General features: G+C 54.9%; 1 protein-coding gene across 1 annotated transcript in view; it reads left to right on the forward strand.

Annotated features, from left to right (window-relative positions):
• ARHGEF17 (Rho guanine nucleotide exchange factor 17) overlaps positions 1-15,779 on the forward strand; it is a 57,849-nt gene extending 42,070 nt beyond the window's left edge. The window contains exons 3-21 of the mRNA XM_043481152.1: positions 1,431-1,613; positions 4,318-4,434; positions 4,650-4,742; positions 4,979-5,155; positions 5,448-5,498; positions 5,737-5,846; positions 5,933-6,018; positions 7,658-7,776; positions 8,132-8,345; positions 9,018-9,091; positions 9,638-9,837; positions 10,015-10,313; positions 10,791-11,040; positions 11,319-11,405; positions 11,715-11,782; positions 12,028-12,176; positions 13,046-13,220; positions 13,336-13,605; positions 14,278-15,779. Coding sequence (XP_043337087.1) covers positions 1,431-1,613; positions 4,318-4,434; positions 4,650-4,742; positions 4,979-5,155; positions 5,448-5,498; positions 5,737-5,846; positions 5,933-6,018; positions 7,658-7,776; positions 8,132-8,345; positions 9,018-9,091; positions 9,638-9,837; positions 10,015-10,313; positions 10,791-11,040; positions 11,319-11,405; positions 11,715-11,782; positions 12,028-12,176; positions 13,046-13,220; positions 13,336-13,605; positions 14,278-14,474 — 2,919 coding nt within the window. The 3' untranslated portion in view covers positions 14,475-15,779. The remainder of the gene's footprint in view (positions 1-1,430; positions 1,614-4,317; positions 4,435-4,649; positions 4,743-4,978; positions 5,156-5,447; positions 5,499-5,736; positions 5,847-5,932; positions 6,019-7,657; positions 7,777-8,131; positions 8,346-9,017; positions 9,092-9,637; positions 9,838-10,014; positions 10,314-10,790; positions 11,041-11,318; positions 11,406-11,714; positions 11,783-12,027; positions 12,177-13,045; positions 13,221-13,335; positions 13,606-14,277) is intronic.
• The last annotated feature ends 773 nt before the right edge of the window (positions 15,780-16,552 follow it).

Genomic DNA, 16,552 nt, shown 5'->3' on the forward strand with positions numbered 1-16,552 from the left:
TACCTTCTAATACACTGTGTGATAATTTTGTCATTTAGGGTACTGTTATCCCCCTCCTCCACTAAATTGTCGGGTGCACAGGCACAGGGGCTTTTGCCTGCCCACAGATGCAGCTCATGCTTATAAAGCAGGACACAGTAGTTGCTCAGCAAGTATGTGGTGGGTGAGTGCAGGTGTTGGCTCCTAGCAGGTTCTGCATCGAGTTCCCTGTCGCTGTTCATTCTTTCCTCCAACTGGTGTGCAGGCTTCTGTGTGAGGCGCTAGGACCCAGAAGTGAGCGGTTTAACTCCTACTCCTTGGGCAACAGACCCTGGCAGAGATCCTGCCCCGGGCTCAGACTAGCCTAGGAGCTGTGAGAGAAAGGCTACATGTGTCCTGTCACCCCCGACCCCTCCGCCTTTCCGGAATCCCAAACCAGGCGAGAGGATTCTGTTGAGCTTTACTTTCTCAAACTTGTTTTAGGACAAACTAGGTTTTCTTTTTAATGTTTGATGTAAATTTTATTGCAGCATTCCATATACTTTTTCAATCAGCCTAGTTTCTTTGGCATGTAGTTACAGTTTGGCCAGTAGAGGGCGACATCTACATGAGCCACTAGCCACTGAGCAGGGCTATTCAAGCTCAGGAAATACCTCTGAATGCGGATTTGAAGTGAAAAATGGGAGTTTTAGTCACTAATTGACCAGAAGATCTGAAAACAGTGTTTTGGATATTGTCAAATGAGCCTTCAATAACTTTCCATATACCCCTCCGTACCTGTCTCTGCTTTATTTAACCCACAGCAATTATGGTCATTTAATTTACCACAGGATTTCTTCATGTAATTAATTCTAAGACACATTCTTCACATTTTACCATCTCTGAAATCCAGGTTCATCCCATAGTTGATGGCCTATAATAACTTAATTGACAACTTTTTTTTTTGAAGTAAAGAAGAGTAATGATGCATCTGAGATTCAATGACGTGGTTTTTATTTATTTATATATTTAATTTGTGTATTTCATCTGACTAGATTGTAAGCTCAATCTGGGCAGGGATTTTGGCCTTTCTTGTTCACTACTGTCTCCCAGTTTTTAGAATAGTACCTGGCACATAGTAAATGCTCAATAAAATATTTGCTGAATTAGTGTGTGAAGTTTTCCAGGAGCCCAGTCTTCTTGCTTTCCTCACTCTAAGCTCTGTTCATTCATGCATCCAACAAACCTTTCCTGACACCCCTCACCCCCAATTTGTGCCAGACCCTGGTGCTGAGTGAGGGTCATGGGGCCAGATCTTCCCATCTCCCTCCTGGAGCTCCCAGTTTAATGAGGGAGATCCTGGAGGCAGGGCCATTGAGCAGCAGGCCCAGGTGATTTTGTGTATACCTGGGCGGGTGGGTTGGGGTGCCATCTCTCTGAGGGGACTGGCACCAACCCTGTGGCCCCTCCAGGGCTATATGCAGCCACTGAAGCAGCCGGAGAACTCCTTGCTCTGTGACCCGTCACTAGTGGATGAGATTTTCGACCAGATCCCGGAGCTCTTGGAGCACCATGAGCAGTTCCTGGAGCAGGTGCGGCACTGTGTGCAGAATTGGCATGCCCAGCAGAAGGTGGGAGACCTGCTAGTCCAATCGGTGAGTGGCCCTGCTGTCCACTGCTATACCTCCCACCCCATGTCCCTGCCTCTCCTAGAAGAGACCGGATGCGGCCTTGGACCCCACCCCCACCTCTGAGACGGACACTGATCCCTGATCCAACCCCTAGAGCTTGACGAGACATAGGCACTGACCCCAGATCCTGGCTTGACCTTGACACGGCCCAACCCCAGAGCTTGGCTGGACTCTGGCATGGACCCCAACCCCAGCCAGACACCCTGACCTTGGACCCAGCCTCAGTTGCTGATGGTTTCCCTGGTAGCTCAGTTGGTAAAAAAATCCACCTGCAATGCAGGAGACCCAGGTTCAATTCTTGGATGGAGAAGATCCCCTGGAGAAGGAAATAGCGACCCACTCTAGTATTCTTTCCTGAAAAATCCCATGGACAGAGAAGCCTGGCAGGCTACAGTCCATGGGGTCACAAAGAGTCGGACACGACTAAACCCCCAAACCAGTTGCTGACACTGACCTGACCCTAGTCCTGACTCTGAGCTGCCACTGACTATGACCCAGACCTCAAATGGATGCTGGTACTGACCTCAACCCCTACTTAACCTGAATGTAAATAGTTGTCCTGGTCCTGACCCTGGACTTGGACTTGATGCTGACACCAGCCTAGTCTTGACTAGCTCTTTTCTCCATCAGGCGTTTTAATAATAATGGCTATTTGGCACTTATTATGTGCTAGGCATTCTAAATACAGTATATATATCAATGACACTAAGGAGATAGCTATGGTTGATTATTACCAAGTTTAAAGCTAATGATCTGGAAATTCCCTGTTGGTCCAGTGGTTAAGACTCCATGTTTTTACTGCTGAGGGCCTGAGTTCAAGCCCTCATCCGAGAAGTAAGATCCTGCAAGCTGTGTGGGGCAAAGCCGAAAAAAAAACCCCACAAGCGAAAAATAAAGTTGATGACTCTGCCACATAGAGAGAAAATAACTTGATCAAAGTGACAGTTAGTAAGGGACTTCCCTGGTGGTCCAGTGTCTAAGACTCCAGGCTTTCAATATAGGGGGCCCAGGTTCAATCCCTGGTCAGGGAACTAGATCCTGCATGTTTCAACTAAGACCCAGTGCAGCCAAATAAATAAACAAATGATATTTTGTTAAAAATCACAGTAGGTAGTAGAGGATTCAACCCAAAAAACCTGGTTCCAGCGCCCATGCTCTACCCCACCCCTTGTCCCTTTCACCACAGACAAGACTTCCACCTGCGAGCTTTTTAAAATCCTACAATAGTGATTGGGACCTTAGGAAAGGCATTGGCTTCAGAATTTTAAAAGGACTGTAAAAGCGAAACTAATAAACATTCAGCTAAATGTCTGCAAAACATAACATGCCATTTTCTTTAATTGTTAAATTTAGTATTCATTTACATGAGTTTAATTACATTTGAAAAAATTTCAGTTACATTTTATTTTGCCAGAATTCCAAAAAAAGCACGATGATGAATGAGAAATCACAGCGAAACACAAACTAAATGCTTACTCAGAGCCAAATAATTTCAAAAATAAAACTCTAAAACTCCTTCCAGAAAATTCTACTAGTAAGAAACACCTTATCTATTTCTATAGGATGTGGGTGTGTTTGCATGTGTTTGTGATGTGGTAGGGTGAGCCTTGGGCTTACTAAGAAGGTCTTGGAAGGTGCCTGCTGATCTGGAAACTGATGTAACAGGAACCTTGGCTTGGCAGTGGTGGGACCCCAGCTTGAGTGCTGACATCTCCAGTCCATCGCAGCCCTTGGTGTCACTGGATTTATGCCCTCCCTGTCTGGACCTTGATGTTAACCAAGGGTAGCAGTGGAAGCCCTGGTCCCCACGGAGGGGTCAGCGTAGGATGCCCTGTCCCAGGACTGGGGGGAGTTCAGGCGACGCTGTCTTTATCCCTGAGCTGCTTCAGCCTCTGCCCTGCAGCACATTTGATGGGGGGGTGGTGTGGGGATTGGCATCAAGAACCTAGAAACATGGATTTGGAGACTGAGAGGGGACCAGAAACACCACCACAGGTCAGCTAGTCCATCCATGGTGCAGCTGAGACAGGCATTGGGGTGTCCTAATGCCCAGCCAGGGCTTCTGCCGAGAACGTCCACATTGAGCCCAGCCATCAGGCGTTAGCCACCAGGCAGAGCATACTGGGAGGGATGGGAGCACCTACTCCTTGGAACTGGCAGACTTGCCTTGGGGGGTCAGGGAGGCCAGAGGCCAGGTAGAGTTCCAAGCTGAGCCCTCTTCAGGGTAGGAGTGCTTCCTGGAGGCGGCAGAACTGGAGCTCCGCCTTGCCAGGGTGGGTGAGATTTGGATGGGGGAGGGGCCTTCCTGGTGGAGGGAATTACATGAGCACAAGCCAAGCAGCAGGAACAAGTCTGTGTCACTTGGCTGACAGCAAGGAGGGAGACCTGCCTGGTTGGAGACCAGGGGATGAAATGCCCTGTTGGGAGGGAGAGAGCCTGGTCTGAGTGCACATGTGTGTCTGCACACACATGCACATGCCCAATCACACAGTCATACATATGACATGTACAGACATCACAGTAGTAGCACATGCCCGATCCCTCAGAGACCGTGTCCTTTTCAGATGGAGGGAGAGTCAGATGTTGGCTCGTCAATCAGTGGAACCCTGGTCATGATGAGGTGGGGAGGGGACACCTTGAGGCTCCCAACCTGCCTCTTCATCCACAGTTCTCCAAGGACGTCCTGGTCAACATCTACTCTGCCTACATCGATAACTTCCTCAATGCAAAGGACGCCGTGCGTGTGGCTAAGGAGGCGAGGCCTGCCTTTCTCAAGTTCCTGGAGGTACCAGGGCCAGGCAGGGGGATGGAGGCCACCCTTCTTGGGCAGCTTTGGGGGTCCCAGGAGCCCCCAGCCTGGACACCAGAGCCCCAGCTTGTGGGTCAGTGTCTCCCCTCAGACCTGGAGGGGCTCACCAGGGACCTGTCTGTCCTTTGACATTTCCATCTTTGCTTGTCATGCCTCACTTGTGTGCCCATCCACCCTGTTTCGGGTTTCAGCAAAGCATGCGTGAGAACAAGGAGAAGCAGGCGCTGTCCGACCTCATGATCAAGCCTGTGCAGCGGATCCCACGCTACGAGCTTCTGGTGAAGGTGGGCATGGGGCTGGGTGGGCAGGAGGGCATGGGGCTGGGTGGGCAGGTGGGCAGTCTGGAGGCATGTGGGGATGCAGGGGACTCAGTGGCCCCCACCCAGTGGAGCCGCAGGAGCCAGATAGGAAAGTTCTCTCTAGAGTCTACCCACAGTCTCTTCTGTTCCAGCAGTCACTGTGGGGCCCCAGAGCCTGACAGGGGTGGCTAAACAGGGGTTTACCGCCCATTCCCACCCAGGACCTCCTGAAGCATACGCCTGAGGACCACCCGGACTACCCTCTCCTGCTAGACGCGCAGCGGAACATCAAGCAGGTGGCTGAGCGCATCAACAAGGGTGTGCGGAGTGCCGAGGAGGCAGAGCGGCATGCCCGCGTGCTGCAGGAGATTGAGGCCCACATCGAGGGCATGGAGGATGTGAGTGCTGTTCTGCCTGGCTCCACCCATGCCTGTGTCTGCATCTGTGGTCACCTGGAACCGTGGTCATGGCTGCAGTGTGTTTGCATCCGTCTCAGTTTGCATCTGTGTCCTCCCCCATGTCTGTTTCTGGCCATATGTCGCATGGCCTGATGACACAGCATTGAGAAGGTGGACAATGTGTTGCTTCTACTGACTTGACCCACGAGTGGGGCCAAGCGTCACTGGGGTCTGGGGAGGGGAAAGGATTCATAGTGAGCCTTCAGGACGCCTTGTCCCTCCTGCCCCACAGCTCCAGGCCCCTCTGCGGCGGTTCCTGAGGCAGGAGATGGTCATTGAAGTGGTAAGAAGTGTCCCATTGTCTGCCCCCCTGTCCCCACCTCCCTGCCTGGTTACCTTCTCTGCTCACAGCTGCTGCCCTCTGGCCTCCTGCTCTTCCACCCCAGCAGGAGCCCAGGGTCAAGTCCCAGTTTGCCTCTGGGCATCTGGAGGGCCCTCCCCTCCTGGCCTGGCTGTCCCCCTTGGGCAGGGTGGGCAGGAGGGAGGGCCTCTGGGCCTGAATCCTGTCTCGGGCCCCACAGAAGGCAGTTGGTGGCAAGAAGGACCGGTCCCTCTTCCTGTTCACGGACCTCATCGTCTGCACCACCCTGAAGCGGAAGTCGGGCTCCCTGCGGCGCAGCTCCATGAGCCTGTGAGTGGCCAGGGTGCTTGAGGCCGTTGTCCTTCCTTGGGCCCGCTCCCCCGCCTTGGCCAGAGCACCCCTGTTGCTCCCCACAGGTACACGGCAGCCAGCGTCATCGACACGGCCAGCAAGTACAAGCTGCTGTGGAAGCTGCCGCTGGACGACGCAGACATCATCAAAGGTGGGGCTGGCTCGGGCCCACCGGGGGTGCTGGGTGTTAGGGGGTCTTCCTCTGAGAAGCCCACCTGGAGGATTTGAGCTGTGGCCAGGTTGGCTGGCTGTGCACCTGCTCTTCTGCTTCCGGGCCTCGCTTTCCCATCCTGTCCAAGGGTGCTGGCATGCAGGATCCAGGTTGTGTCCCACGGAGCCAGACTGACCACCTTCTGATTGGGCAGGGGCCTGCCGTGGACTGGCAGGTGGACTGGGGCGGCAGTGCTACAGGGAGCGCAGACACGCCCGTAGCGGTTGATTCACTGCACAGATGCATTTATACACTCCATCTTAGATGATGGCGCACTGTTCTGGTCCAGCAGTTTGGTGCCTGGGGAACAGATACACTCAAGCCAATCAGAAAGCTGGCTGGAATGATCCTTTTGTTTGGGGCTGAGACTGTCGGGAGCTGAGGCAGCTTCAAAGAGCTGCTCCTGCTGTGTGAGCGTGTTCCCCCCACTCCCACCACACTCCCGCCCCCTCTGCGCCAGTTCTCCTCACTGCTCTCCGCTTTCTCCGCCCCCTTGTAATTCCCGTGATCCATCATGGCCTTGTCTGCCTCCTCGTAACTCCCGTGATCCCTCACGGCCTTGTCTGCGTCGTGGCCTTTCTCCCTCAGCTCTCAGCCCCAGTTGCTCCAGGAGGCGCGGTCCACCCTCCTGAGCAGGGTGGTCATTTGGTGGTAAGGGCACCTTGGGACCAACAGGCAGGTCAGACCCAGTGAGGCAGGGGCTCACGCAGCCCCTTGGTGCACCCAGGGCTGCCCCACACAGGCCCCTACATAGGAAGGCAAGCTGATTATTGGTCCAGTTCATCTCTTCTCACTAGAGAACAGGCCCGTGGATAAAATGAGTACCTCTAGGTCAGCTGTCTACCCCTGGTCCAGTCAGCTGTGGCCAGAAAGGGGCAGGGTCATAGGGAAGAAAGTGTGGCTGCCTGGGTGGTAGAGGGTTGTGGGGGGACCGTTTCCTTCAGAAGGAGCAAATGTCCTCAGGCCTCTCTTGTCTAGTCCACTCCACCTCTGTCTACTCAGCCCATTTGTGGGCCACTGGTCTGGGGCGTTTGCCCCTAGCCAGGCAGTGTGGGGTGTGCGGGATGCTGAGCTGGTCTGTGGGGCCAGTACTTGGCAGTGATCAAGTATGGGACAGGACCAGAGAAATCTAGGTCATCAGCCCGTTGCCCCCTCCTTTGTGGGGCGGGTATTGAGTCCCTGGGTCAGCACATTTGACTGCCTGAGGCTCTGCCTGCCCAGCTGACTTCCCCTTTGGGAGACTGTACCACCACAGCGGCATCAGCTGGAGTCTGCATAACCTGGGAGCTACCTGCTGTTTGTTCTTTGTGCTCTTCCAGGGAGTTCTCCAAGGGACCGACACCCTGTGGCCGGTGGCTGTGAATCAGGCCTAGTCCCCTGCTCTCGGGCCTGGAGTTTCTCTCCAAGCTGCCCATAAACTTTGGGGTTCATGCTAACCCAAGGTCTGGCGGTTTACAAGCTCTCGGTTGTCAGGCTGCTTCCCGTACCCAACGAGTTGGGAGGGGAGGGGAGGAGTGTCTCTCCAACCTGACCTTGTCTGTCTCTGGATCTGCCCATGGCCTCCCTCTGTCCCCACTAGGGGCATCTCAAGCTGCCAATCGAGAGAACATCCAGAAGGCGATCAGCCGCCTGGACGAGGACCTGACCACCCTGGGCCAGATGAGCAAGCTCTCTGAGAGCCTCGGTTTCCCCCACCAGGTCTGCATCTTCTGCCTGAGATTCCCTCATCCGGCCTGAGGGAGAGAGAACAGCCTTGTCGTTTGCCTGAGGGCAAGGACATCCCTGTCAGTTATCTGAGGGGGAGAGTACAGCCTCATCCCGTCTCTGAAGGAAGTCGGGTTCCAGGTCTGCGGGTTGGAGACACAGCTCCATCACCAGCTGAGGGAGGCGGGAGGGCCCACCATGTCTGTGCGGGATCCAGGCTACCTCTTGGTCTCCGGGAAGTAGAGTTCCGTTTTCTGTCTGAAGAGGGAGATGCCCAGTCCCATCCCCAGGGCAGGAGTAGGCTGAACGGGGAAGTGAGGCCCTGAGGCCTGGACCCTTATCCCTGCAGAGCCTGGATGACGCGCTGCGGGACCTCTCAGCTGCCATGCACCGGGACTTGTCGGAGAAGCAGGCCCTGTGCTACGCACTTTCCTTCCCTCCTACCAAGCTGGAGCTGTGCACCACGAGGCCCGAGGGCACCGACTCCTTCATCTTTGAGTTCCCCCACCCTGATGCCCGCCTCGGCTTCGAGCAGGCCTTTGATGAGGCCAAGAGGAAACTGGGTAAGCCAGGGCCCAGGATGGCGCCCTCCTCTCAGAACCTTCAAGGAGTGGACAGCGCCTTGCAGCTGTGTATGACATCAGGAGCCAGAAATCTCAGGACTGCCATATCCTGTGTTCCAGTCCCTGCCAGTGGAAGGGTGGACTGAGACTTCTGCAGAGAAATACAGGACTTCCCCAGGGTTGGGACGATCCCCTGGAGAAGGGAACCACTACCCACTCCAGTATTCTGGCCTGGAGAATTCAATGGACTGTATAGTCCATGGGGTCACAAAGAGTCAGACACGACTGAACAACTTTCACTCACTCACTTAGGGCCTCCTTGGCAGGGATTCTGTGGATACGGTCAGCGTAGGGCAGGGGCCCTATCATGGGAGTGGGTGACTAGGACCTCGTACCTCCACCAAACACACATATATACACACACACACAGCAGGCCTGGATCAGGGAGCACTGTTGATCGGGCCCATAGAAAATCCTTAGAGACCTCTGGGTCTACCTCTCACATTGTACAGATGGGAAAATTGAGGCCAAGGACAAGCAGGACATAACCCCCAGCCACCTCATTCTCCCTAGAGAGACCCTGAGGGGCAGAAGAGGAAGGGAAATGGGCAGGGTCAGGACCAGGGTGAGGTGGATGCTAAGCAGTGTCTGTCTGTCCGTCCATCACTACAGCCTCCAGCAAAAGCTGTCTAGACCCTGAATTCCTGAAGGCCATCCCCATCATGAAAACCCGCAGTGGCATGCAGGTGTGTATGCACCTGGGTACCTGGGTGCATGTATTCTAAGCCAGCATGTGTTCATGTGTTTTTGTTCTTTGTACAGCATTATGTACATCTTGAACATTGCAGTGGTCCCATATGTCTTTGAGGGTACAGCTCTCTGTACAAGCACATGGGCACTACATATGTGTCATATGTATATGGGTACATCCATGCATTTATGTATCTTTGCATGTGAACAAAGGCTATACCATTGATGTGCAAGTGTCTAATTCATATGCTTGTATGAGTCTATATACATACAGACAAAGTTACCATTTTTTTCATTTGTTACACATATACATGTATGTGTGATCATATTTGGGGTATATATATATATGTGTGTGGATGTATGTGTAAACACACATATATGAATGTATGTCACAGAGGGATGTGTGCATTTGATGTGTAAAGAGTCACATGTGCACGTGTATGCCGAACGTGTGTTGAGAATCCAGGAGGGCCTGGAGAGCGGTGTGGAGCTGGCAATAGTTCCTGCATCCACCTTCCCCTGTCCCTTGGCGCCTTCCGCAGTTCTCGTGCGCAGCCCCGACCCTGAGCAGCTGCCCCGAGCCCACGCCCGAGGTGTGGGTGTGCAACAGCGACGGCTACGTGGGCCAGGTGTGTCTGCTGAGCCTGCGTGCTGAGCCTGATGTGGAGGCCTGCATCGCAGTCTGCTCCGCCCGCATCCTCTGCATCGGGGCGGTGCCAGGCCTGCAGCGCTGCTGCCAGCGGTGAGGCCCGCCAGACGGGGGCAGGTGGGGTGGAGGGCGGGGCCTGGGGGCAGAGTCCCCGCCCCTGACTGGAGGGTGGGCGTGTCCTGTGGGTGTGGGCGGGGCCTAGGGGCATGAGGATGTGTAGGGCAGATCCTAGCTCCTAGTGACACTCATTCCCAACCCTTCGTCTCCCAGGGAACGGACTGCATCGCTGAGGAACCCCACAGAGACGGCACCCGAACCTACCGGGCCAGACCTGGACGTTGAGGCGGCGGACGAGGAAGCAGCGACGCTGGCCGAGCCAGGGCCCCAACCATGCCTGCATATCTCCATAGCGGGCTCAGGCCTGGAGATGGCGCCAGGCCCCGCCGAGGGTGACCCCCGTCCGGAGCTAGTGCCCTTTGACAGCGACTCGGATGATGAGTCTTCTCCCAGCCCCTCGGGGACCCTGCAGAGCCAGGCCAGCCGGTCCACCATCTCCTCTAGCTTTGGCAGTGAGTGCCCAGCTTGGGGCAGGGAGGGGCAGCCCAGCCAGTGCTGATTGGATGAGAGAGACAGGATGAGCACAGCCATGGAATCCAGCCTCAGGACACTAGTGCAGAGAGCGCTGGGGCCCAGCAAGGTGGGCCGGGGCTGTGATACCAAGGGCCCCGGGGGCAGTGGGTAGTCAGACTGGATCCTGAGGCCCCTGCAATGGCCAGTTAAGGAAGATGGAGTTGTTGGGGGAGGTGGTGGTGATTGGTCCGTGGTGGTGGATTGGAGATGGCCAGGCTGGGACCAGGAGCCCGTAGCACTGAGCTCTCAGTCATCAGGGTAACAAGGGCTGAACTGATGGCGGAGGCTAGAGGGCAGGGAGAACAGCACTGGAAGACCTTGGCCCAGAAGGGTGCATTGAGGGGAGAGTAAGGCCTAGAAAGATACCACGTCTTGGGCCTGGCAGAGTGGGAGAAAGAGCCCTTTGTCTCCATCAGATGAGGAGACCCCAAGCTCCAAGGAGGCCACAGCAGAGACTACCAGTTCAGAGGAGGAACAGGAGCCTGGCTTCCTGCCACTGTCTGGCTCCTTCGGGCCTGGCGGCCCCTGTGGCACCAGCCCCATGGATGGGAGAGCCCTTCGTCGGTCCAGTCGTGGCTCCTTCACCCGCGGCAGCCTGGAGGACCTGCTGAGTGTTGACCCTGAGGCCTACCAGAGTTCTGTGTGGCTGGGCACCGAGGATGGCTGGTAGGGACACAGGGGAGGCTGGAGTCTTGATGACAGAACCTGAAATCCCTGTTTAAGAAATCATATCGCATCTTGAAGCAGAAGCAGGAGGGCTTTGGGTTAGATCTCAAGGGTACTGCCAACCAGGGCTGCCAGAGGGTCTGAAACCCACAGGGAGGCCGTGGGATTTTGGTTCCTTGGGGTGGCACCTGCCGTGGAGGAGATGGAGGTGGAGGCAGCTAGGTGGAGGGGTTGGCATGCCCAAGCACTTGTCACAGGTACTCACCACTGATCCACAGTGTCCACGTGTACCAGTCCTCCGACAGCATCCGTGATCGCAGGAACAGCTTGAAGCTCCAGCACTCGGCCTCTGTGACCTGCATCCTGTAAGGCCCCCCAGATGGCTCTTTTGGTTCACACCCTTCTCAGCTATACCTGTAGACCTCCTCCTGCTCACCTGGACCTCCTGGGCACAGAGCACAGAGGCGTGCCCTAGGCTAACTGTGTCTCCCACACACCATGTGTCATTTGTGCAAGTCACTGCCTCTTCTTAGACTCAGGTGCCCACCACCTACAGAACACGGGGTGGGAGGAGGTGGTCTTTCAGAAGCCATAGTCATTCTGTCTGATTCCTTGGGCTCAGGTGACCTCCTTTGGCTTCCTGAAACCCCTCATGACTCCTTTTCCTTTCCTAGGTATCTGAATAACCAGGTGTTTGTGTCTTTGGCCAATGGAGAGCTCGTAGTCTACCAAAGAGAAGCAGGTGAGTGTCCCCCTCCCACTGTTCCCCTCCCCACCCTGAGCAGGATCTCCCTCCTGAGCAAGCCAGGGCCTCCAGACCACAAGTCTGGAGATGTGACTTTGGGTAACTCCCAGGTCTTTTCTGGGGTTTGGTGTCCTCATTGATAAATTGAGGTTATTTGTTAGCACCTTATTTCAGGGGAGAGTGAGGCTCAAATGCAATATAAGATTGAATCTGCTGTTTTCTTTATCTCACTCCCACTCTAGGCCATTTCTGGGACCCCCATAACTTCAAATCGGTGACCCTGGGTGCTCAGGGGAGCCCCATCACCAAGATGGTGTCTGTGGGTGGGCGGCTGTGGTGTGGCTGCCAGAACCGAGTCCTTGTCCTGAGCCCTGACACGCTGCAGCTGGAGGTAGTGGGGATGTGGGTGGGGTCGGGGGATTGGTGACTTGGGGTGAGCCAGGCCCATGAGAGAGGAGGTGAGATCCACAGGTCCGTAAAAAAGCAACCAGCTGAGAGGTCGGGGCTTTCCCCCGACCACTGTGTGAATCTGGGCCAGCCCCTGGCCTTCTCTAATCCTTATTTCCTTCTAGCTGATGAAGGCTACAGGTACTTGTAAATTAGAATACTTTAGTCCTCCTCCCCACCCCAGCCCTATTTCTCAACTAAGGTATTGTGGTCTTTGGTGGGTGGACAGAGTTCCTTTCTGATGTCAGCATCCCCTTATCATCACTCTGGCCTTTAGTCCTGATTTCATTTACATGTACATCAGTAGCTGTCAGCCTGGTCATATACAGGAGTAACTCGTTCCCTTGATTTCCCTCTCACTGGTCCCATCATTGGTGGGGCTGGGAGTGAAGAGGTGGAGAAACTAGGTTCAGGCCCAGGTCTGTGACTGACTTGTCGATGCCCTTGGACAGGTTCCCTCCCCTTCTAGACTCATTTCTCAGCTGTACAGGGTGAGGCCAATGATTGCTCTTAAGACTCTTCAAGCTTTGAACTTCTCTGATCATTAACTCACTCAACTTCCTTAGGGAAAGGGCACTTCCATTTTAATTCCTGAGGTTTAAGTGGGGAGGCTCCAGTGAAACTAAGATTTGAAAGGTTAATCATCCAGGTCAAGGAGCAAGGCTGCCTTTGCTGTCAATCCAGTGGGCTTTCTGGAGAGATTTGGCATGAGTTGTAGGGAGGGAGGAAAGGGCACTGGTGAAGCACAAGGCCGGGAGGGGCCAGTGAAGGCAGGCCTGTCAGTCACCCATCTGTTCTCTACCTTCACCCCAGCACACATTCTCCGTGGGGCAGGATTCCAGTCGCAGCGTGGCTTGCATGGTGGACTCCAGCCTGGGCGTGTGGGTGACATTGAAAGGTAGTGCCCACGTGTGTCTCTACCATCCAGACACATTTGAGCAGCTGGCAGAGGTAGATGTCACACCTCCTGTGCACAGGATGCTGGCAGGTACTGACCTCAGGCTCCTACTGCCCCTTCCCTTGGAGCTTTTCTGTCCCTGGCAGTGAGGATGCTAAGCCAGGGCCAGGACTTGGCCCCAGCGCTGGTCTGTCTCCTACCCCAGGCTCAGACGCCATCATCCGGCAGCACAAGGCTGCCTGCCTGAGGATCACAGCGCTGCTGGTGTGTGAAGAGCTGCTGTGGGTGGGCACCAGTGCTGGCGTGGTGCTCACCATGCCCACCTCACCCAGTACCATCAGCTGTCCACGGGCGCCTCTCAGCCCTGCTGGCCTCGGCCAGGGACACACTGGCCACGTCCGCTTCTTGGCCGCAGTCCAACTTCCAGATGGCTTCAACCTGCTCTGCCCAACTCCACCACCTCCCCTAGATGCAGGTGGGTCTACACATCCTGTGCCAATCCAAGGACCTGGGCTTTGGGTTTAGGATGCCCTGCTGCCCTGCCAGAGGAGGGTTAAGAGGGAGGGAAAATGTAATACAGATGTGGAAGTGGTGTATATTATAGGAAGTAGGCTATAGAAAACCCAAACTAAAAATCTATCAGGATACTGTGTGTATGTGTATAAAATTCTGTCCAGAGAATGTCACGAAGATGAGGAAGTGAACTAAGAATTAGAATATGGCACAGGAATGGATATATACAACAGGAAATAAAACAGGACTAGAAATGCTGTATAGGGCTGGAAGTGAAATGCTGTATAGGGCAGAGCGGGAAACAGAAATAGCACCAGGAAGCAGAACGTAGAATGGCAGATAGGATAGGAAAGGGACTGTGAGGATTAGAGTGAAACCTAGTAGGTAATGATGTACATTAAGGAGGTTGCCATTGGCCAGGTCTTGCTCTGGCAGGACAGGAAGCCGTACTCCCAAGAGGAAATGGCTGTGGGCATCAGGAAGCAGGGAGGCCTTGATCAGGGCTTGTCTGGGTCCAGAGAAGACTTAAGCTGCCTGCCTGGGGAAGGGCTGTTGGAAGCAGGAGATGAGCACCAAGAGATAGTGCTGCCGCCAGTCACCCCCCAGCTCATGGCTTCTCCCCTCTGCCCCCCAGGCCCGGAGAAGCTGCCCTCACTGGAACATCGGGACTCCCCTCGGCACCGAGGCCCTGCCTCGGCCAGGCCTAAAATGCTGGTAATCAGTGGAGGCGATGGCTACGAGGACTTCCGGCTCAGCAGCGGGGGTGGCGGCAGCAGCGAGACGGTGGGCCGAGACGACAGCACAAACCACCTCCTCCTATGGAGGGTGTGACCCTGTCCACGGGGGCCCAGGACTCGCCTACCTACCCGCCCTCCGCCTGCTTGCCTCTTCCAAGCCCACCGGCAGACCCTCACACAAGTGTCTGACCAGGGGCACACCCGTGCCTGCAGACTGCCTCCCATCCTTGCGGAAGCATTCCCAATGGAGCACCTGCTGGCCAGCGGGGTCTGGGCCTTTCCCGGCCCTCTGGCTGCTTCGGTGCACCCAGTCATGATGGCGGGGGGGTGTGGAGAGGGGGGCATGTGGGCTGCCCAGGACCTCTGTCCCTGGAGCTTCTACCAAAGACACGGCCAGGCCTGGACCCCACGGGGCTGGGGAGGGCCATGTGCAATATTTGGAGGGTTTTCCTGGGGACAGTGGGAGGGCTGGGGGATGGAATCCTTTCCCGTGTACAGTATTTATGTTTCTTTTTAGATGTGTACTTTCCCAAGCACTTATTTATGCAATGACCTGGGGCAGGGACTGATTGGAGAAAATGACAGAAGAGGAAAAAAAAAAACAACAACCCTATTCCTGCCCTGGGAGTCACCCTGGGACCCCAACCAGCCTTCCTGGAGGGACCAGTCCCCCCTCATTATGTACGCACACACACACTGCATGTTTGGGGCACTGAAACACTGTCCCTTAACATAAACTTTCCACAGCCTTGTCCTGACTGGGTTGCCCTCCAGTATCCAGAGCAAAGGACCAAGTCCCCTCAGTCATCCCGAACAAGGCGATGACCGTGGGTGGGGCAGTGACTCCCATCCGGGGGGCTTCCCCAGGCCTCGGCGTCTCCTTGCTTGTCGGCAGTGCCTTTAGTGGTTCCCGCATGTGGGAACCCTGTCGGGGCCTCGTCCAGGGCCCTCTCCTGGCACATTGTCCCCCAGCCCCTGTGTCTCATGCACTGGCACCCGTGGTCACCGCAGAGGGTGGGCCTAGGGGCCCCTCAGGCTGACCACTGACTTCTCTCCACACCCTCCCCTGGCAGGGGCAGCCATTCCAAGAAGGACGCCCAAAGCTGAGGGGCCAGACATGGCCTCCCTGGCTGGGAAGGCTACTCCAGAGGCTAGCTTACCCTGCCCCCACTCCCGCCCCGACCCCTGAACCACAGAAGCCAGTCTGACCCCAGCCCCCACGCTTCTTCAGCTGCAGCTCCAAAGGTCTGGTCTCAGATGGGGTTTGTTTGGTTCTGTTTTTGTTTGGGGTGGGTGGGTCATTGCGGTCTTAGATTATGTTTTTCTTGCTACCAAACAGTCATGTATTAACTTTCCTTGGATGATGAAGTTTAAAGAGTCAATAAACAGAAACACCAAACAACTGGTCCCCATCGGCAGCCACAGAGGCCTCCTGCCAGCAACCTCCGAGCTCCCCAGCTGCGTGGGCTCCCCGACACCCACCCACTTGGACAGACAGAGCAGGACTCAGAGACCCAGAAGAGTGCTGCGGTGGCAAGGCGGCCACTGACTTGCTGTGTTATCTCAGGCAGGTCACTGTGTCTCTCTGGGCTGCAGCTTCCTCATCAGGAAAACCAGGAGTTGTGCTAGTCAGATGCTTTATAACCAGGGCTGCATTTTAGAGCCCCTTACAGGTTAACATTGTAAATACAAAGCATGATACATAAATTATGTGTATGTAAATACAGATTCCCAGGCTCCCCCAGCTCCTGAGTCAGTAGGCCTGGGATAAAGCTTGGGAATCTGAAGCTGACACATGCTACAAGGAAAACTAGGTGAATGTGAGCCTGTCTACAGCTCCTATAAGAACCGGTGCTCTCCAGCGGAGGCTCAGGAGGCTCAGAATCTGACAGAGGCCAAGGTGAGCAGGGGTAGACTCCAAATCGCTGTGATTTCTGGTCATTAAATCAGACAGGAGAATGCAAAGGCTGACAACACAGGACTGTTCTTCACAGGGGCACAGAGCCCTTTCCACCAGGGCGCACCAGCAAGACTCAAGGTGATGACTTCTAGAAAAAGAACAGATCAGGCTTCAGCTCTCTTGAACATATGTTTGAACATTTTCCAACCTGAACAATCAAGACTTTACAGAAATCATTTCCTAAAGAGGAGTGCAGGCTCACACTTTGCACA

The sequence above is a fragment of the Cervus canadensis genome, chromosome 11, assembly GCF_019320065.1.
Source record: "Cervus canadensis isolate Bull #8, Minnesota chromosome 11, ASM1932006v1, whole genome shotgun sequence".
In the NCBI taxonomy this organism is placed as follows: Eukaryota; Metazoa; Chordata; class Mammalia; order Artiodactyla; family Cervidae; genus Cervus; species Cervus canadensis.